General features: G+C 39.5%; 1 protein-coding gene across 2 annotated transcripts in view; it reads right to left on the bottom strand.

Annotated features, from left to right (window-relative positions):
* cntln (centlein, centrosomal protein) overlaps positions 1 to 23,345 on the bottom strand; it is a 115,824-nt gene that overhangs the window by 57,764 nt on the left and 34,715 nt on the right. For both annotated transcript variants that reach the window (XM_032564116.1, XM_032564115.1), the window contains 4 exons: positions 19,528 to 19,649; positions 14,175 to 14,291; positions 4,452 to 4,552; positions 369 to 466 (listed from right to left, as the gene is read on the bottom strand). In XM_032564116.1, coding sequence (XP_032420007.1) covers positions 369 to 466; positions 4,452 to 4,552; positions 14,175 to 14,291; positions 19,528 to 19,649 — 438 coding nt within the window. The remainder of the gene's footprint in view (positions 1 to 368; positions 467 to 4,451; positions 4,553 to 14,174; positions 14,292 to 19,527; positions 19,650 to 23,345) is intronic.

Here is a 23,345-nt window from a genome sequence, read left to right as displayed (position 1 = left end):
TCACCAGCTGTGATGATTCACTGTCATGAAACCAGAACCGAAGCATCGCATGAACTCATGCAAGGAAGATTTTAAAACAAATGCAACCTACCAACACCTCCACCACGAAGTTTAGAACAAAATACTATTTTCTGGTGTAATATTTCTGGCCGCTTATTATAGAGTTCTTCTTGGTAAATCTGAGAAAAACAAAGTACTTACCGGCTGACACTTGACTTTGAAATAACCACAAAGTGATAAAAGACCTTCAAATCTTCCTTGAAAGAGCAAAGCCAAATTTTCCAGGAGACATCTTGCGGGAGATGGCTCTGTCGGGTTTCTTTTATTGGTAATGACACGGAGCACTTAGCGATGGCACGGTGCCGTACCTTTTTAAAAGACTGTTTCAGCCGACTCGAAGAGAGAGGAGGTTTGATCGGAGTGCTGCTTTTGACCTGCTGCTCCTCTGCCATTTTCTGAAGCAACTCTGCAAAGAGGAACAAAGCTTCTTATTGTGACACTCTGTGTCAAATCCTGCAGAGGCAATCAATAGAATTATTATAAAAAGGACACATTAAATCAATTAACATTAGTACAGTCTAATTTCCTTCCTCAGGTCTGCGTTTCTTTTTCTTTCTTTAGTCAATCATGGCTTAAAGTCAGCTCCTGTTTTAAAGGCAGGGTTCGCACACTTTTCCCACCTTAAAATTCAAGCACTTTTCAAGCATTTTCAAGGTACGCTTTCAAACTTTTCCAGCACCACACTGTGAAAACTGAAAATTGTTTCAATTCACTATTATTTGCCATTTATTACTGTTATTATTATTTTCTGTTGTAGTATTCTACAGTTTATAGAAGAGATAAGGTAAACTGAAATATGATGTTTTGAAATGTTTCCCTCACACCCGATACACCTGACTGGTCCGAGAGAAAAACACAAATTTAACAAAAGGCTCGTGCAATTTCATTAAGTCACTGAACCATTAGGAATAATAAATATTCATTACACTGAAACAAGTTTCTTGGCAGTTAGCAAATAGAAATAATTTTGGTCATTTCAAATGATCTAAAACAAGAACAGTTTAGTCTGATTTAACTTCAGGTGGTGAGAAGAAAAATGGTGAATGAAAATATTTGGTTTCAACATTTTCCAAATTGAGGCTTTTAATCAAGCGTTAGATTGCACTTTAGTGCAAAACTGAGCAATTTGAATATGAAGTACTTTCATTCAAGGACTTTATACCGAAATCAAGCACTTTCCAAACCTTGAAAACACAGATTTCAAACACCTGCATTAATCCTGTAAAAGTCTCATTATCTACAGGCCCTTTAACTCCAGATTAACAGGAAAATGTTTTATTTTATCGCTTGCAAGGAAATGAAAAACCAGTCTTCAAAGGCACACAGTAGTTCTGACTATGTGAAACTTTTCTCAGGGGATCTTAAACAAACCAGGAGAAGTGCTTGAATCCCAGGTGAGCACATTGCCCCAGGCTGCGTTGCTTTGTACTCCTCTGTGTTTCCTTAGAGCACCTCTATTCTCCACAGACATGCATGTTGCCTTATTGCGGAAACATCAATGATAGAAATGGCAAACATCTGATTTCAGGTGATAAAAACAGAATGAATGCAAAAGTCTTAGTGCTCAAGGGCTTAATGCACAAAAAACTCACACTGTTAAAGCTTGTGTGTCACTATTTGAAAGGCAGCATCTACCTGCCAAGGTGGAAATAAATGCAAAGGGCAACACAAAACAACCTAAAACTTTCCACCTTTCCTTCTCCGTTTTTAAGGATTTATGACAAGACGACCAAAATAATTTGTACAATGAGCTGGAAGCATTAAATATTCAGGATCTTGACTTTTCAGGTCAGTTGGATTTTTTTAAGGAAGTAAGAGGGAGAAAAAGGGAAACTATAGAAGGAAAGATGGCTACACTGTGGAAAAGCTGCCGCTCCCTTTCTTTGCATTGACGCCTTGCCCAGGGAAGTTTGTTACATTGAATTAGCCTGGGCTTTTGTCTTCCTTACGTGTCACATTAAATCACACAGAGCACCAAATAGGACAGGAGGGCTGCTGTGTTCGTTGGGTACATAACCAGGCTGAGAGACAATTACCCGGCTGCCGTGTTAGTGGCATGGGAGTTGGCACCTCAGCACTACCTTGATAAGAAGACGTGGTGGCTCCCTAGTCACCTGCAGTTGAAGGAGGTTCTGGCACCGCCGCATACATTAACGTCCCTCCCATGACTCCTCACAGGAAGCAGCTCAAAGGCCCCGTTCCTTTCATCTGCCCCCTTTCGTTAGCGTGATCTCAGAGTGAGCGCTTCAAGCCCGCATCCATCTGATTGGGTCGCACAGGTTCCTCTCCACTAAAACGCTGTGGCCTTTCACTGGGTTTTTGTAATAATCTTCCAATTCCCAGAGTCCTTATCATACGGGTCTCAGTTAACTTGATAAGGTAATGAGCAGATTCTCTAGATAAACATGTTCAGGCAGTAAAGCTGCACAAACATTGAGGTATTACAGAAAATGTAAGCTTACATGACTTCACATACACATAACTGCTTTCACCAAGGTCATTACATCCTTGCTGAACTGCAAAACACAAAATCTTGCCAAGTATTTTTATTTAGTTTCTAGTGCAAATATCTCGGTACACTTGGAATAAGACAAACCTAACTTACAAGTAACTTTTCAGCAACATATAGGAGCTTGTTTTAAGTCAGTCATTTCTAAATATTGATTTAAAAAGTATTACTTTCACAGGTAGACTGGCAGAAAATATGCTTAAACACCAGTTCTCTGGACCAGCAAGGAGACGTAGCATAACTGGGGGTTCGTCCGGGATAATATTTCTCATTAAAGAATGGTTGGGGTTTTGTTTTGTGGAGAGTTACAGGCAAATATTACCAAGTATTTTTATCTAGTATCTAGTGGAAATATCTTAGTGCACTTGCAATAAATCAAAAATAACTTACAAGTAACTTTTCAATGGAAGTAGTACTTTTAAAAAAATCAAAATTAAGGAATTATTTACTTTAAACAAACTCTATATCTTGCCGAAAAGTTACTTTTAAATAAGGTTTTGTCTTATTTCAAGAGCACTAAGATATTTGCACTAGACAGTTTTTTGCTTTGAATCAGAACTTTTAACTGGTCTGAACGACTTTTCCCAGTCACTCCAGCTGGGAAAAAGGAATCAGAACCAAAGGTCCAGAAACCCAGTCCGGTTCATCAAGATGTGACAAGATCCGGACCACAGTCAGGCAATTCTGCTTAATTTGCTAATGCGGTTTTCTGGAAAAAATGAAAAAAAAAAGGCGTTTAAATTTAAATGCTTAATCAATTTAGATGATATTGTGAATTTTCAATGTTTTTACTTGTAACAGCAGTGTTTTCTGTGTTTTCTTGTTTGTTTTCAAGCAAACAAAATCTTTGGGAGACAGACATTGGGGTGATTAATAATAAAATTAATTCTTGCCTATGTTAATAGTTCAGAGAGCTTTTCCTAAATCATCATTTTACTGTCAATAAATCTTCAGTCTGACAAATATAAATATTTTTGATGAAATCACTTCCATTTGATTTGAAATTATGTGACTGATTACATGAATATGATAGAATATTTATGTACATTTATAAAGTTCAATGTGTCGTATCAACTGCTAAACTTTTCAGAAAAACAGATGCAAAACTGTCTTTTTGTTTTTCTGCCCGACTTCCTAACAAGGCCATCAATAAGAGCAAATTAGTTAATTAGTTCTCTCCTTTGTATCAAACCATTGCAGCATAAGACAAAGTCGCTAGTTGTGGAGAAAATGAAAGTGATCTCAAACAGATCTGTTATTGAACTAATTAATTAAATCCACAGGATGAAGTGGTCAGCATGTGACGGTGTCACTGAGTGGATTAAAATAGATGTGCTTTTTAACACCGAGAATGATGCATGTAGACAAGGCTGACGTTTGATCTCCCAATCAATGGGCGAGGAGTTGATCAAGTCTTAATTGACTTGTTCTGTTAATTCCGCAGAGGGGAGTTGCATTAATTCTCCTGATTAATACACATTTCCCAGAGGGGAACGGCTAGCTACATGCATGCACTTCACCATGAGAGGCGACACTTTGACACATTAATACTTAGTTTTTGTCTGTAGAGACTTGGTTAAGGATTTAAAATGAATTAACTGGGGTGCTGTGGTGGCGCAGGGGCAAAGCACGACCCACGTGTTGAGGCCTTAATCCTCATGCCAGTGGTCGCAGGTTTGACTCTCGGTCTGACGACATTTGCCACATGTCTTCCCCCCCCTCATTACTTTCTTTCCTGTCTATTTACCTTCAAATAAAAACCTCTAGAGCCAACAAAACCTTAAAAAAATGAATTAACTCTGTAGTAGAATAATTCAAACTAATATTGAGAATGCTATGGACCTAGATACTCAAACAACAATAAAAACAAGAGGGAGTTGACCTTGATGATCATTAGTGAGACACATGTGGAGCTCCTTCGCTGTGGTTCGGTCCATAGCAGACTGGACTCGCAGCATGTCCAGCTCCTCTGCTAGGGCAACTCTGCAGAAGAAAAACAACTTTTTACTTATTTCACCTATCAATCTGTGATGAGGATAAGAATATTTTGAATTACAGATGGGATTTGTAGAGAGTAAGAGAGATAAAAAATATTGAAAGCACAATGCTTTGTTTTCGGAAAGACCATAAAATTATTTTGTATTTTGACAAACGTGTGCATCAGGTGAGAGCAGTGATTTTTGTGATTTTTAGTTGTTACAGCAAAAAACTCAAATGTTAGAACTGCTGCTTTGAATGACAATGGTTGTAATGCCTCACTGCCACCACATGAGGGCAGTAATGTGCAAAGTTGTTTGCCATTAAGCAGCAAATGTGAACCTTGATTAGTCTAAGGCCCAATACCGATTATAGACTATTATCACGAGTTACAGTATATATCAGAATATAGTAACGTCATTTAATCAGAATTTTATGACTAAATCATTTTTATTGATATTTATTGATGCTTGAATGACTAAAAACTAGAGAAAACAGCAAAAACAACAATTCAATTTACATAACCAGTTTTTAGGCCATTAAACATTCTGTAATGGACTATAATAATCATAAATTAGAATTCTTATTTATATTCTTTATCACAATAAGGATAAACAATAAATCAGTGTAAAGTGGCGCTCTATTGACCAAGTAACCAGTTTAAACTAGCAGAGCAGTGACTGCAGTTATCTGGTCAATGACCAAGGTTATCATAGTTAACCTTAACAAAATAACAGAAAATAATAGAGACATTATTTCCATTAACTGAAATAAAAAAAACAACAATAATTAATGGGGAAAAATTAACTAACTGGAACTATATTGTGTTTATAAAACTAAAACATACTGAAATTAGGGATATAATTTGTTTTCATGTTTATGAGTTAATTTTAAGCCTTTCGATGTGAAAATGATTTTTTTTCCCCACACATCAGCTGTCGCCAAATTATAATCCTTCTTACATTAATCCACAAAAAGGTGACAGAAAAAGTTGAGGTAAAACACCAGAGTGGATGTTCAACAATAAATAAATACATTTATTGAAAATGGTATCTTCTGTTGAGTATTCATTACTCAATTGTTATATTCATAAGCACAATGCAATAATTTGAAGTTTTTGAATTCTGCACTGAAAATTTAACCACAGTATGAAAAAACTTTAATGAAAACCCAAAAACAATTATAACCCTGCTGATCACTGATCTTTAAAAAACCTACGTTAGAAAATTTTGGCCGATATCAATTAGTTTGTCTGAAAGGTTGCTAAATATTTTGCGACAAAGTTGCTAAGTTGGTAATAGTTGGGAGATTACAGCTAACCGCACACATGCAGATGTGATCTGATGGGCGGTCGGTCATTGGGCCAAAAGGGGACAGTGAATGATTTTTAGAGCTTTGCAGAGGCAGATAGGACCAGTTTCACATGCAAGTATCGGCCGATTTCCACAAAGTTAAAGAAATCTGAGCTGATTTATCATTGCATCCCAAGTTAAAGCACAAACAGTTTATGACCTCCACCAAAATCTCCAGATTTAGAAACTTCTCCACATGTTTTCATGCCGGTTTTCCAACACGAAAGAGAAAACAATGACATGACGAGGAAGTCATCTAATTACAATACTTTTAACTCATCTGAAAATCAAAGTGACAAGCAACATGAAACGGTGAGGAAGCAAAGTACGCTGTGCAATGTGAATGTGTGTGAGTGTTAACAGGGAGGGAAAAAAACCAAGGTGTACCCAATTACCTCTGTGCAATTAGCTTGATTCCTGCTAAAGGCTAATTATGTGGAGCCATGCTCTCGTCTTTGCACTTTCAAGTTATTATTAGGACCCCAACTGTAGTCTTTTGAGGATACACACAGGCCCACGGAGACAACCACACCTGAAACACACACCTAATTTCCCTCCCCTCTGCTCCAGAGAGTCAGAGAAAAACACAAGAATCAAACTCCAGCGATTCTAGTGGCATTCTTCCCGAAGTTAACCTCATTACAAACAGTAGGCCTTTGCTAGGATTGACGTCTAATGATCCATTTGGACTGCAAAAGTTTAATTTTCTTACAGAAATCAAGAGAGTTTTTATACGGTCTGCACAGTCCAGATAATTACCTCAGAGATGTTTCTGCTGTTGCAGAGGGAAGAGAAGTAATAAGTACATTTTAGCCCACACAGTCCAGAGTCCTGATCTTCTGGCTGCAGCCTAAATAAGAACACAAATGGCTCTCCCCAGAGAAATGAGGAAGCAGATGGATATGTGTCGCTTCTTTATAGATTTTCCTCCATAAATGAACTCAAGTCGATGAGATGCCGGCACTGCCTTATGTGTCCGGGCTGTTAATGGGACCAGTGAGCTGAAATATGCAGCATGTAGAGAGAGCCTGTTCCATCTCATGTTTCTCTTTTATGCCTTTTCAGATGCTGATAGTATTGATGCTGAACACAAGTCCATGTGCCAAACATTGGGCTGCGCTGAAGGATAAGCACAGTTTCCCCAACAGAACAAAAGATTGGATTTCAGATGGAGTTCATTGGTGCGTGTCGTCACGTTTCCCAACGTCACATTGTGGAGATGGAGCACCACTGCAACCTTATTTACTAACACCTAGATGGAGCAGCGATTGCTTTGCCTGCGAGAGATGGGGAATTAACCAAGACGGAGATGTTCTGAGAATAATACATGCTCCTGAGATGCAACACGAACAATTAAATATATAAAAAAATCATTACCGTATTTACTGGACTATAAGTGGCAGTTTTTTCATAGTCTGGCTGATCTTGCGATTTATATATGTTTTGTTCCTTTTTCTAGATGCATTTTTTTGAGTGATGCATTAAATGCTAATTCATACTGACAGACATGACCCAAGGATTAAACCATCTAGCTGATATAGCTAGTTGTAGGAACGACTGCACAGCTGGGTGTTTAAATACTGTGAGGCTCGTTAATGTTGCAGTTATGGCTCCATGTCCTGGTAGTTGCCATGGAGATGAATATATGCTCTGCAGGCGGACCTTTTGGTGCAACCCTTTCAATGAATACAACCGCCTCTTTTGAGATCTTTTGTAATTTGAGTTATAACTATTGGTGTGAAGCAGCGTCTTGTGGTTGGGAACTGAAATACAGTTTACTGCCTAACTGAGTTTCTATGGGCAGATTGTTTTTGTTGATTATATCTAAAATCAAATAATTTAGCTTGGGAAACTGAAATACTTCAATGCAGTGGAACTTTGCACACTATTAGATGCTGTTTGCAAAGCAGCCAATCCAGGAGCGCCATTCATTTTCCTTAGTGGCTGAGATACTGAAGACAGCAGATTTTAGCTTCCAAGATGCCAAGATGGCTTCCACTGTGCATACCAATGCATATTAATTATATTTGGGCTTTGAACTGGCCAAAAAACAAAAGTTTATCTGAACTTCCTATTGTATCTTCACTGCATGGACAAGTGTTTTTTAACTCCAGCTGATCTAATGAGTAGTTTCTCATGTCTTAACCACAACATGGTTAAGACCATGTCGTGGTTAAGATGTTAGTCTGTGGATAAGATGTTAGTCTGTGTAAGAAGGGTCAAATCACTGGCATCAAGCAGAGAAATATCTATGGAGATGTAGAAACAACTACAGCTGGGTTGAGAACTTGGCAAAGCTTTAATAAAAACTGGAAGGAGAGTGGAGAACCATCGTCTTTGAGAAAGAAATGTGGTCAGATTTACCCTCTCACACAGTGATGGGATGATAGTTATTCTTTATTACATATTTTATATTCTCTATGTAAGAATTTGCTTTGATTGCCCATCACTTTGCAACTGTTTCTCCATTGTGGGCAATAAAAAATATTTTTATTTTTATGTGAAGCACCCATCATGCAGTGTGTCTAATGTACAAGCATGTGGAGTCAGTGCTGTGATCTGGGGTTGCTGCAGTTGGCCAGGTCAAAGTTCAGCAACAATATGAGGTCAGCTGACTAAATGACGATACTGAATGACCAGATTATTTCATCAATGGATGTTTTCTTCCATGATGACACGGTGATATTAATACAACACAGGATGGAAATAAATCTGGAGACGTTGCAGAAGCTTATGGAGACAACGCCACAGAAAATGTGATTTATACTCAAGATTAAAGGCAGTACAATTAAATATTACAATGGATGATCTTTATTGTTTTTTCTGTGGTGGTGACCTTTATTTTGGCCAAGCAGTGTATTCAAATATGCAGTTATAAGTGTTTTTAAATGGAGTTTCAAGTATTCCCATATTTTATATATTCTACTAATAATTATGTAAAATTTTAATGTATTAAGCATAAAAAAATCTGATCTGTTTACAAAAATTAAACATTTAATCAGGTAGCGGCTTTTTAAATTGAGTATACTGGGCACAGCGTTTTGTTTTTGAGCTGTGCCTTTTAAAATCACTTTCAGACACACTGAACCTTAGACCATAATTACTTTCTATGAATAAAGATTTTTCTTTCTTTGACATGCCAACTGTTTTTAAAGTAATTAATGAGGGGAAAAAAACTCACTTTACTAATTAGAAAACATGCATAAATCATTCTGTTTGTGTTTGAGCATGTGCACAAATGTGTCCCTCCTTCAGCTAATCCCTGGTCCAAAGGGGCAAAAGACTCTCATTACCTCTAACACCTTTTAGCAAATCAAGATGAAAAGAAACGAAATGGTGGAATACGGCGGACATTAGGGCAAGCTTTATTAGACTTAATTAGAGTCAACGTCGCTTATTGGGGAGGTTCACATCCATAATGGTCACTCTGTGCAGAGGAGCAGTGCAAATGATCTCAAAGGCTTTTTTCCCCCAGTAATAGCTATCTAACCCGTGCTTTGATGTCGTCTGAGTGTAGCATCTTCAGTCTGAGGGTGCGCTGTGTGTGTTTATTCTGTTTATGGAGCCTAAATAAGCCCTACCTCTTTTCACCAATAGACCTTTAACAACAATTAGCAAGCATGGACATGGAGCGCCACAGACAGAAGCATAATGAGGTGGATAAGGAGATTCCCCTGCAACTTTTCTCACCCATTCTGCCCAGAGTTACCAGGAATGGCATAAAGAAAATATTCACTGGAGCTTATATTTATTTTTGGGGGCCTTTTTTCTCTAAAAGTACAGGCAAAGCAAAAAGATATTCAACTAGAAGCAGCTTAAAATGTGTAAAGTGATAAATCAGGGTAATATATGATCTAACAAGAATAATAATTATAAGAAGATTGTTCTCAGTAATGCTTGGATTTGCTGGTTAAGTGGCAAAACTATCTCCTCATAGCTAGTTGTGGTAATCAAACCAGAACAGTAACATGTCATCAAAAATGTTATGCCTTCAGTTTCAGACATTATCTCTGCGATTTACCAAAGATAATCTAACAAAGGATTTTGAAATCTGATCAGATTCTTTCAGATTTACTAGAAGCTGAAGTGAAACTACATTGTTCATTATGAGCTCTTGCAAATTTAAAACACCAGAAAACATCTTATCCCTCTCCAGTTACAGTCGCCATGTGACCGTTTGCTGAAGTGAAGGAAGCTATTGCATGAGGATTTGATTAAGATTTGTTGAAACTCTTATTTTGAAGTATTAAAGGAAATAGTTCTCAAGTTGACCATTTATGTTGACAGAATCAACAAATAAAAAACAACTTTAGATCATTCTGTTAAAAGCATGATTGGCATGAATTAAGAAAAAGAAAACAAAAACAAAAAATGAAAAAACAGAAAAAGGAGAGAGAAAAAAGGTCCCAACAGTTTGGTCTGTTGAATGTAACTCACCACAATCCATCACCACTCATGATATCATTGGTGGGTAGAAGACATAACACAAACAACCGAGAAGCAAATAATTTTTAAGCAAAGAGGAGATTTCTGGGATCTCCTTCATGTCTAAAATATGTGTAACGCTTCTGATGTGCTCTGGTTCTGAAAAGTGCATGTCTATTGGAATTAAGGGTGTGGAGTTTCCCATGTTCATCTGTGTCAGGATGCGGTACACAGCTTTTGCTGTGACGTTGTCATTCCATTGGGTTTTTTTTTTTTTTTCATTTTTAAGGATCAACTAGTTGTCTGATAAATAATTTTAAATGTTAAAAGTTCTTCCAAGTGATCAATTAATAGAAACATTAATCAAAATATATGTCAAGCTCATAATAGAAATTACTATCTGTCAATATTCTCTGATTCAGAAGTTGCTGAAACTCTCAAGTTCAGCAACATGAATTCTTGATTTTTGGCTTTATGCTGTCAAAAACATGGTCATTTTGAATAATTATCAGGAACCTCCCACATAGAAGTATGGCAGCTTCACATACTAGTTATGTTTAAAATCCAAATTATGAAGCAAATCTTTATTTATTTCTTTTACCAAGATGGTTTGCAGATTAGTCAGACTGAAATCACTGCAGAGTAGTTTAAGGCTCAGGAATTTATATATCAACATAAATGTGCCATTAAAATGAGTCAGAAGCATGTTGCCTTCTCTGAGGCAGCTTTGCGTCATTAAATTAAGCTGCAGGGGGGCTTGTAGATCAACCATAAAAGCAGATTTGTTTCACCTTCCTCAATCTTTTCACAACTTTCTCCTAACACAGTGGGAGACCTATTGGGCAGGAATCATCAGAGCCATATTCATACTGGGTCATCTGGGCATGTAAACAGTGTTTTACACGTGCAGTTTATGCAGAAGGTGAAAGGACACATCTGTGAGTCATAACATGATGATGAAGAACAAAAACGAGAGTTTAAAGAGAGACTTTAAACTCAAAAAAAGCCACTCCCCATTAAAAGCCCTGAATTTTTCATTATCCATTAGTTAATTAGTGGATCATTGCTAACACTTGTCCAGCCTAACCTTCACAAACAATTATTATGGAACAGTTGATGGAAAAACAAGCTTTAAATGTGAGTTTTCTGTCAAACTACTTGCTTTTTCTGAACTACATTTGTTTTCGCTGTTCGGACTCATTGCTTCCACTTTAAAAAATAAAATAAGGTCAATTGGGAGGAGCAAAACAGTTTAATAGCTTGGTTAACAATGGTTTATCCCATAACCTTGCAACAGATAAAAATGTCAGCATAGAAAAGAGGCTGTGTGTGTGAAAACGCATGCCCTGGGATGAAGAGTTTTCCAAAGCACAAGTTTAAAGATTTCAGCTAAGTTTACTTTGCACCAGCCACCCGGGTAAGGAGAGGTCCCTGGGCCAGGAATAGAGGAAATGAAGTGGAGCTGGACAGAGGCACATAAAGGGAATCAACAGCAACCCCGGCGGACTTCCCTACTCCACGTCTAGGAAAGAGGCCAGACACTCTGCGGCCCCTTGTGGCTTTCTCTGCAGGTCAGATCCAAGGACCCTGCAGGTCTGCAGTAGTATGTTCACCCCTACGCACCCCGCCCTCAGCCCGTCTACAGCTCGGCTCTGCGCTGCTCTGGTCGCGGCCAGGCAGGAAGGCGGATGGACATCCCTTAACAGGCAGCATTGGCGGCACTAGAGCTGCTAGCCTTGTAATTAGCTCGGACAGCTCAGGCTTGGAGAGAGGCAGCCGGGCTAGATCATAATGAGCTCAGCTGGGATTAGGAGGACAGGGCAGTGGGGGTGAGCAGAGGGGAGGGCAGCGAGAGAGAGGGGTGGGGGGGCAAGTACCAGAACCCTGGCCTCAACCGGCTGCAGCATCACAGAGGGCCAGAGGGAGGCAACTGAGCAGACGAGGAGAAAACGGGGAAGAAGAGGGTACAGAGGCACAGGATGGAGTCGGGGCGACGCGCTGGGAGGTGAAGGTGAAAAGAAGAAGGGAGAAGAAGACAGCAGCTTTAGGCGAAGCTTTCTGGAGCGGTCGGGTTTGAGATAGAGCTACAGATTCTGGATCAAGAACACAAAGGCTAAAAATGTCTGCAGACAGAGTGAAGATAAAAACAGGAGTAGAGGCATAAGGAAAAGAACATCCAAACACAACGAGAATGCATCTGGTACAATGAAAAGACTGACTCATTCAGTCTGTCAGTGTGGAATAAATAGTTTCAGATTGTCCACAATCCTCTGCAGATCATGAACACCTGAACAATGATACGCCTTTTTTGTTCTACATAAAGACAGCCAGCATGTCTGCAGATTGGTCCTGCAGCTCTTTACCTAGACTGTGGGTTTCCACGGTCAGCAAGTCTAAAAATGGGATTGTAAAGTTCTTTGCACCAGCAACCATAATCAATTTCTATTTATTAGGATTTTACTTTAAAGATCAAGACAAAGTAGTTTTTAATGTTCTTAAAACATGGGCTTCATTTTGTTTGTGTAAATGTCATCCCTAAAATAAAACCACAGATTCATAAGTTATCAAATCACTTAACAGGTTCCCCTGGCTTTAGACATTTGCTGTTAAAAATAGCTTATTAACAAAGACCACCATAACTCTGGACAACTATTTTGTGGAGTCCTCAAATCTGGTCTTTGTGGAAGAGGGTCCAAACTGAAGTTGTTGAAATAAAAGGTACAAGAAGCCACATTGGCAAGCCATGCAGGGCAGCGCGTGTCAGTCCTCATCCTCAGAACTACAGCAGAAACGATTCCTCGAATGATTCAAGTATCTCGATTACTAATATTCCTCGAGGAAAATTTATCTGCCTCGAAGTTTTGTTAAATTATGTTTTATTATGTAGCGCACCGTGTTCCGCCCGGATCATTATTTGTGGAGGGCAGCGCTCTTACTTCAGTCTATGAGTTGGTGTGAAGTGCTAGCAGCATGGTGTTGCATTGTGCGCCGTTTTGCCAGGGTTTGTGGGACAATAAGGATTGTTGAACTTTGCGGTGCGATGGTTGGACTACGACAGCTCTGATTCCTCGGATAATCGTAAAAATATTCTATAGAGTACTCGATTACTAAAATATTCTTTTACAACAGCCCTACTCAGAACTTCCTGGTTATGTTTCTTTTCTCAAAAATAAAATCACAAAACAATCGCGAAGTTCTGGTGGGACTGGCTTGTCAGAAAATTGATACAGCACATCACCCTGCATCACCAGCATTATACTTATGCTTTTCTTTCCAGCAGCGACAAGAAAACTGCTCACAGTTGACTATTTTATAGCTTAAAAGAGCCAAAATCAAAGAATCTGACTTGAAATCATGTAAACAGACACACCCCATTTAGTCAGATTACATCTGAGTCACAAAAAAACTGCAGCTCTAATTGCTATTTGATTCTAAGGTGCTGAAAACAAACATTCAGATTTCTATTTGTGAAAATATTCTAAACAATTAAACTTTTTCCTTCCAGTTCACCATTTTACATTAATGTGAGCTGCTCTGTCAAACAAAATCCCTAAGAAATAAACAAAAGCTTGTCGTTGCAACTTGACAAAATGTGAAAAGTTCAAGAGTGAAAAATATTTTTGTCTGACTTCTGGGAAGCCAGCATTACAAATAAAGTTCATGAGGCTCATGGATTCATTGCTGCTGCTTTCTGCTGATGTTTACAGACAACATGCATGATGTGAAGCTAGGAAAGGTAAGAAAATAACACGTGTGTGTGAGGCGTGGGCGTGCAGGGGTGGGCGTGTGTGTGTGCAAATTTGGGAACTTCATTGCAGTGCTGCCAGTGATTTTGAATGCAGGTCACTTACTTTTCAGCGGTGAGTTTTCTGTTGAGGTTTTTCATGTAGGCCAGCTCGTTCCACACAGCGTCACTGTTCTCTTGTCGAAGCTGCCACGGCTCTGGGCGCTGTTTCCTTCCACCTGACCTACACACACACAAAACACACACAGCATGTAAGGGGATGCACGAGAAACTGTAGAGGCAAGCAAATGCTGATATAAAAACTGAACAAACAACTCCACTCGCACACAAACGTACAACGCAAACGTATAACAAGGGAAAATCGTTGGTACTGTACATCACCTTGCTGCCGTTGGCAACCCACATGGGGGTAATGAGGCTCCCTCTGTTTTTGTTATTCAGCCATATTTAGCGGTATTCAAATGAGCAGCCTTGACTTTGACACTTCATGTACACATCTGTGTGTGTTGGTTTAAAGCTCAGGGCACTGCCCGTGTGGCAGGGCAGTGGAGCATTCCCTGTGCACCATGCAAATGTAAATAGTGGCAAAAACACACTCGCAAACGAGGTCATTCGAATGTCTACACCTCACTTATGAATACTTAATGACACTTTGAGCTCAGTAGCTGCTGCCTCAGTTGAATTCCCCCCTCTTCTCCCCATATACACACACATCCACGCCCCCATACACACACACACGCCCTGCTCGGCCCCAACTGCATCCAACTCATCAATCAGCCTAAGCGCAACATATTCAATTCCAATTAGGCTTTCATTTACAAACTGAAACAGGATTTAGTGAGAAATCCACAAATTGCAAAAGAAGCTGATGAGAAGACGTTCCTCTCCATCTCACACTCATACGACAGTCTCCCATTTTCGCTCAATCAATGTGATAGAGGTGTGGAAATGGATTGTGGGGGTCACAAAGCTCTGTTTCCTGCGGTCGTTATTGGCGATGAGGACGCCTTCATGCTATGCTAATACTAGTTAAGCCCGGGTACCTGGGAGTTAGAGGCTGCAGTAGAATGGCAAATGTTTTCATTTAATACTGCAACTGCCCCTGTGAGCAATTTGAAGCTACAGGACGACTCTGCGGTGTGTAAGTGTGATTATGGTGTGTATGCACAGTTTTTCACAGTCAAACGTTGGGGAATGTTTTTCTTATGGAATAAATTTCTAATGTGACGTTTGACATGGAAAGTACACAAAGTCAGTGAAAACACAAGAAATTCTCAGACAACAGAAAACAAGCCTGATAGGAAGCTGCAAAAAAGGCTGAAATGTGTCGCATTGGTGCCAGTTCATATTGAGTTGTTTAGTCCTAACTAATCCTGTATAAAAACTCTCATTACCAAAGTATTCCAAAAAGCATCTCATGGGCCTGTAAAGGCCATAATCCAGAAGAGAAATCACATAATTTCATCATCAACTACTTGTTTTCTGGATGAGTAGTCAAAACAAGAACCAGAGAAGATGTTCAAGAGCCAAGGACCAACAACAAGCAGAAACTGTTTTTGAATTTAATAATAGCCTCCTCTATGCTTTGTCACTGCATAAGACTCCATTGTTTAAGAAAAACCACACTAGCAATGCCTGCAACTAGTTTATCCAGGAGACTTCTTTATGCTGTAATTATCAAAGGTCAGTAAGCGTGTTCAAGACTTAATCCCTTTGTCATTCCTCTTTATTACACATATGTTTGTTTGGTTTTAATTATGAGAATGGCCATTTTGTGAGGATTTTATGTGAACAGCCTCATTAGAAAGACATTTACGAAGAAACCCATTGATGGGGGATAGAGCTTTAAAAGTATCAAGACCACCTGCTGTTGTGAAAGTAAATGATAATTTACTCACAGCTCTGTTTTATTTCTTTCTGTGTGACTTCTAATGGAACAACTGCAGTTATTAGGGAATAAGCACAAAGCATTCTTAACTGATGGTAAATCTGTAGGAACTGTAATTTGTTTACAGTGCGCCTTAAAGCTGTTGAACACGGAGCCAGGAGAGAGCTATCTTTCTCCGGCCTCGGTGCTCGTTCCCTCATGGCCGCCCAGTTTCCATTATTAAGCAGGAGGAGATAGAAAGAACTTTTCCATGCTGCTGCAGCTAATTGCTCTGAAACAGGGGGAATCTGTTTATGGGCGCAACTTTGATCAGTGTGCGGATGCTTTAATAACCTTTAATTTTATTTGCTCACCCCCATCATCCCCAGTCTGATTAAAAAAACCCAACTTTTTCCTTCTTTAATATAAATAAGAACTTGATTTTTCTCCTTCATGTTATTTCGAGGATATTTGGTGATACAGTAATAGTAAATGGCAGGGTGGTTTCAGTGGGACTGGCCAATTGCACACTGCATGCATGCTGATAAGACCATTAGTATTATTCTGATTTCCTAGTATGTGTTTCCAGGCTGGTAACTGTGGTTACTCATGTTGTCAAAGCAGATATATTTCTGCATTTAAAAAAACAAATACCTGCACAGGTTTAGGGATTGTAAAGTATCAAATACCTTCAAGAGGATTACTCAACAAGGTGTGTGGCTGATGTTGATTGTTTCCATTCGCATGGGTCAAAATTGGGTCAAAAATTTGGAGTAAGTCCACAGGAAATGGGAAGTTTGAAAAAGTAAAACATCCAGGTACAACATGGAAAACATCAAAACTTCAGGATAGAAAACTCAAAGCCAAAATGAAATAAAACGAGAACAAAGAGGCAGAAACAGCAGTCGAGATGCATTTCCAACTTACTGCAGGTACAAATTTCTGCAATGAAAATCCAGAAGTAGACGAGGGACTAAACGCTGAGGCAAAATAAGCAGAGCAGAAATGAGGCGCACATCCATCTTTACTCATCTGCTCAGTAGTTAAGGCATGTTACCAAGCTGACTGTAGTTGATTACCAAAAAAACTATGATGCAAAATCACCAGAAACTCAGAAACTGAACAGGGCTGCTGCTGAATACATCTGTATGGAGCAGATATACAGTACATCTACACTTAAAAAAAGCAATTTCTCAATTAACAGCACAACCTAATCAAGGAACATACTTTCATATATTCAGTTAAATCCAAAAACACTTTTTTCACCCAGAAGGGAAATTAAATGTTGTCAAAACTCATATCATCCAAGTATCTTCAGAGTTGTTGTGGATGGTGATGCTGTGGGGAGAAAGGATCTCCAGTAGCAGTCAGTCCTGCAATGAATCTAAAGAGGCCTCTGACTGAAGGCGGTTACTGTATGACAGGCTCATAGCGGTCACGGACAGCAAAATTTCTGGGCAGCAGAGATGATATTCCACAGTAACATGTTCTGGATTACACCATCTGCTAATCCACCTCATTTGCTTTTGTCACTCCTCTTTAAATCTGCCTGATTGTGCGGTTAGGAAGTCAATCAGAGACGTTGAAGTCTTGTTCCCCTCTCTGGTTTTTGGTCCTGCTCTTCCTCTATGAAGCCTCGTTTTCAACTCTTCTGGGTTTAGGGGTCAGAGTTCAGGTATTATTAAGATGCAAAGCACCTGCCTCCAGTTGTAAACAAAAAACAACAACAACAAAAACACCTCGTCACAGTTACGAATCTTAACTGTCAGAAGCAAAAAAGAGAACGGAAGAAACATTTCTAAATAAATAGGAAATAATTGTCAAAAGAAAACGCCTTAACCAAAGAAATGATTAACCAAAGTCTTCAAACGAATCAATCAGAACAAATGTTTTAGAGCTATTCAAACATGCTAATTATTATGCATTTACTACTTACTGCTTTTACCAAGTGAAGAAAATGAAAATATAATATTTTTTAATCAGAACTCTAAGTATTGGTCTTGAAAATAAAAATGTTATCAAACCTTCTTTTTAGTCTTTGCATCAGCTTTGCAGTTTTAGTACCGTATTAACGGTTGGTTCTGATAAAGTCTCCATAACTGGGTTGCTGAAGAGTGATGAGTAAATCCATTTGTCAAACATAGAGAGGCCTAACTATCTGCTGAAACCTTCCCACAAGCGGCAGCAGCAACAGTTTCTACTTTCAGTCCTGCACAGAACAAAAAGGGGAACAAAATCAACTCTTGAGCCTCTTTCCAAAAAGGCAACAACACAGCAGGGAAGCTACAGGAAGATCCCTAACAAGCTCAAAATGCAATGAGACTGTGTGCCGATCCCCACTGACTTGTTAGGGCCCTGATTTCCTCACACTAATGGGAGTTTTTAAATCATTTTCTATTGTCTCTCATTCAGGCTAGCATCACCCCAGTGGGTTTAATGGCTGTTTAAGAATGTGGCTTAATGCCAAATGAATGCCAAGATCATAACACGGAGTGAGTGGCTGCTGCCATGGAAGGTTCTGACTGAAAAGGGCAAAGCTGCCAAATATATCAATATCACGTCAAAGCAGTTTGGAAATACAGAAACACTGACAGCAAACCCCAAAACCTTCCGTACACATAAATAAAAAACACAGAGAAAAGTAATGTTTTACTTTCACTTCATCAGAGATAATGTTCACTCTTAACCATTTCTGTGATAACCTGCTAAAACGTGCAGCGGCAGTGTTCCTGGTGTTGACGTTCCCCCTACGTCTCCGTCTCAGACACATGCTAAGAGCTTCAGTGAGCCAACATGAGCCGAGTCAAGCCCAGGGCTGAACGTGCTTCTCTCGCTGGCTGCACTTTCACACGGGCTCACATTGCACCGCTGTTTTCTTTAATTAACCCGGAGAGAAAACAGCTGACAAAGTTAACACTTGGCTCCCTCGTGGCCACCAAATATACACATCTTTACCTACACTTTAAATGGTCTCTGTGACGACGGGTTGCAGGGAGAGAAAAAAAAAAGAAAAAAAGTGATAAAAGACATGGAGACAAAAGAGAAAATGAGACCATATGTTAATGACATTTTGCAGAATATTTTCCACTTTTGTGTAAAATAAATCCTGTGGTTCCTGCTGGAGATAACAGGTTGAAGCAGGAAATGGTCGTCTACCCTCTTTCCCCCGCCCTCCGCAGGCCTTCTCAAACACCTTGCACCCCCAGGACCAGACACCTCCAGCCTCTGGCTCTCACATCTTAATGAACGCTGAGGGAGGAGAGACGCAGAAGCACATATACGCTCGGCACAAAACGCACCAAATTGACTGGCCTTAAAACCTCTGAGCTTTTCAAAGGCAAGAGGAAGAATTCCTCCTACTTTCCTAAATCCAGCACTCCAGTCTTGTCAGACAGCATGTGGAGAGAAATGGGCCCTAAGACAATTTGTGAAGGTTTCAGGGAGCTTTCAGCATGAGGTAGAATGAGTTAGGTGTTTCTGCTGGGTTGAACCAGAAGTCATTCTTGCTGCATTGTGTTGGGACCAGTGTTAATGTTTCTGTCACCTCTGGGTAATGAGACCTTCCAGATGCTGAGGTGAACTTCGTACTCACAAGCCATGCGATTTCTCCATCTCCTTCATCTGATCTCGGATGGTCTTATAGTTGGTTTGGACCAGGCACAGACGTTCACGGCGTTTATCGTGAGCTTTCCTTAGCTCCTCGTTCTCGCCGGTCTGCAAACAGAAAGGACAAAATATTCTGCTGCTTTCAGGAAGATAAAAAGAGCAAAGGTGGCTTAGCTTTCAATTTGAACCATGTACAGGAACTCTGGGAAGCATTTAACTATTTTACATCTTGGCTCATTTCAACCACAAACAGGAATTTAATGTCACAGAGCAACAATAAGTAGCTCTAAAGTCCAAAGAAAATTAGACTCTTTCTTCGCTATCTATGTCTTGTTTGACCAGAAACACATAAAGCCAATTACAAAGTCCGCCTTTTGTCACCTGAAGAACATTTCCAGGATTAAAGGACTGAAGTCACAGCAAGATCTAAAGAAAGTCAGCTATCCGTTTTTCTTTAGTTGCATTGATTACTGCAATATTGTCTTTACAGGTCTGCCTGAAGAATCAATCAGACAGCTGCTGCTGATCCAGAATGTATGTGAATGCCAAGCGGACCAAAGACCACTCCAAAAGCAAGAAGTGGACTATAACATAATGTAATATGGGTAAATGCAATCAAAATAAACGCGCCAGACTAGCACTGGCGGAAGATATGGCTCATGGTTTTACAGGAAATGTCATAAATCCTCCAGCTGCTAAAATCTAATACCACTACATTTTTGTTTAGATTTCCAGACTAAGGAAGTTGCGCTCAGTGTCTTCTTCAGAGGCTTTTCTGTCATTTCCTTGAATGGTTCTTGGTGCAGCGCCCCCACAGGCGAGGAGAGGAACAGGTTGCTGTAGTGCAGTGCAAAGTAAAATGCAGCAGCTGAGAATGTATCAAATGTTGCAGTTTTCGTCCCCAATTGAACTGAGTCTTCCAAACTATTGTTTAAGAGGGTTTTAAGCAGAGGAACTAAAACAAGGCTGGTATGCACACTTTAAACAATCAGAGAAATGTAGTTGAGTTACAAGCTGATGCCCTGGAAGGGCAGCGGTTCTGATGCTGACATTGTTGTTGACAGCTATTAAAATCGCTCCAAGTTCGGGCTCCTGCGCTGCAGAAGGAGCGTGAGAAGACAACGTATGGATTTTTCTTGTCAGCGTTCCCCCTCCTCCCCATCACGCTGACCTTAACAACGAGGGCAACCGAGAAAATACTTTCAGCCTACATGACAGAGCTGAGGGGAGAGTAAAAGAGCGGGGAAAGTCGGCTCATAAAAGTGGAGGAAAGAGTAAGACGGAAAACAGAGAAATTAGAAACGGAAGAGGGAGAGAGAAAAGGAAAAGTGAGTGGAGGAGTGCAGGACAGGTTTCTGCTTGAGTGGCCAGGGCTGGCGAGAGTTGTCGAGAGCTTTCTGAAGGGGAAGGAGCTTGTTTACTGCTGATATGACACGGCTACCCTGCAGAGAGGGAAATGCAAGCCCTCAGCCCTGTTATTATTAACAAGGACAAAGAGAACAGAGAGAGCACACAAACATGCGCTGGACACACAACAACATGCAATGTGCATCTACGCTGACAATGTGACAAGTATGGATTTTCCCCCAGTGTGGATTATTCACAAAGGACATCTGCCCCCCTGCTCTCAAAAACAAGGCTCTAATGAAAGGGGCCAGGCCGGAGCACTGCAGGGTAGGGAGTAAGCGAGTGGCAGGGCATTAGCCACATCATGGCTTCCCAGGCTCCTAACAGAACTCCCCCGGGCCGCTGCGCTCTGGTCATCAGACCCTCGCCCTCCGATCGATACACACCCGTGGACGATCAAGCCGAAAAATAATTACACTCAAACAAGTACTTTTCACTTTAAACTGAACTGAAGGGAAGGAGACATAAAAAACAAAGCCAGTGTTAAGAGAAATGTTTGTTTGTCTCCTGTTAATAACCGGGGTCGACGTGTCAGCGCTCGGATCAGATGCGAAAAGGCATTCTGTAGATGAGAAATGTGAAAAGAGCCGACACGATACCAGCTAAAAGGACAAAACCTCTTAATCCCACCCTGAACTAATGCCCTCATTAATGCGGTTACATTTTTCTGTGCATGCCTTCACTAAACGCTCTTCAACTGGTGGACAAGTAAATGGCACCATTAACCAAGACAGTCATGCATGCTGGCTGAATTTACATCGGGCATTAGCTGTCTGCTGGTGATGTAATTCAGGTGCTTCTCATCTGACAAGGAAATGATGCCTGATGTATTTCTAAGGATTGTGCTCAGAGCAAAGACGACCTTTGTTTAATCAGTCAGTCACTGGCCAGCTGAGAAGGTGAAGAGGATGAAGAACCAAAGAGTTGAAATAAAAATAGGGAAATGTCCTGTGCTGCAATTACAAGTACGAAAATCAAACTGTTAGACTGTAAAAGACAAAAACTGAGCATAACAGTTGATGAGAGGAATAACTGAAGGTTAAGAAACCAATAATTTGCTAACGGAGGATAAAAACATACTGCTGCTTCTACTTTCACTGAACGAGCTTTTCTCTTGTCATCTCTCTGCCTAAGCACACCGTCGCTCTGGAATAGGGCTGAAACAATTAATCGGATTAATTGTGATTAATCGATTATTGAAATAATCGCAGACTAATTTAATAAATTATTAATTGTTAACTGGAGTTTGCAGACTCTGGAACATTCCATTTACTGAAATCACTAATTAAACCAAAACTGCATGAAAATATATAAATTTTGCATTTAAGACAAGAAAAAATCCTCTGTAAATATGTTCTACTGAGAACTAATCAAGTGTCAGTTTTAGCTTCACCTGATTCAAATTCTATTAAAAAAAAACCTTTTAATCACCTTTCACTATCCAGTTATCAACTGTTTAATCCAGAAACCAATCACCAGATCACCCTTACACTGTACTGATGTTAAGATAAGCAGTAACAGCTCAGTTTTACACATGCTTATGCAGATTTTGCGTGAATTTCTGCGATCGTGGAATAAAAAACTGGAGGCACTGACTGATGTACTTTGGTTGTAAACAGATAAAAACTGCTTTTATTTGATTGATAGAATAATATTTAAGCACACAACAGCTAGATATGGGTAATTATTACATTGTTTAAAATTTATCGTGATAAATATCTTGTTCTGACAAGATTTTGATTTGTTGTAAATAAATTCTAATTAATGTTTAAAAAATGGACTAGAAGGTTATTTTTACAAAGTTTTCCAAAGTTTTTTCAATGAAAGCATCAATATATCAGTAAAGTCAAAAATATGATAAAATAAAATCTCTATATGCAGCTTAGAAATATAAAAAAATCATACTTGTTTAAGTATGCAACGTCCTGAAAATAAGCTTATTTCAAATAGGAATATTTTCAAGAGCAACTTTATGTTTGTGGGGTCTGAATTCTGTCAATAGATTTTTTAATAATTTAAAATTGTTTAATCTTTTTATCATTATCACAACAGCACTCTAAAATATTGTGATAAAAGTCCATGTTGCGTCACCCTAACGACAGTTTTCATGAAGGTTTCTTTATTGTCGCCCTGAAACATGGAAAACCAACCTGTTTAAAGAGCTGCTTTCAACCCATAATCAGTGGAACATTGACCCACATATCTGATGTGTATTGACCATTTTGAGACAAAATGTAATGTTACTAGTTTCTCCAGCTGGTGACTGGCTTTTTTATGGCCTTTTATTTTTATGTTTTTGTGATGTAAAGCACTTTGAATTGCCTTGTTGCTAAAATGTGCTTTACAAATAAACTTCATTGATTAAAAAACTGCCACATAAGAAGCTACGGCGGGCCA

Source organism: Xiphophorus hellerii, chromosome 5 (assembly GCF_003331165.1).
Source record: "Xiphophorus hellerii strain 12219 chromosome 5, Xiphophorus_hellerii-4.1, whole genome shotgun sequence".
Classification (NCBI taxonomy): Eukaryota; Metazoa; Chordata; class Actinopteri; order Cyprinodontiformes; family Poeciliidae; genus Xiphophorus; species Xiphophorus hellerii.
The sequence above is the reverse complement of the archived record's forward strand: the minus strand, read 5'-3'. Positions and strand labels throughout refer to the sequence as shown.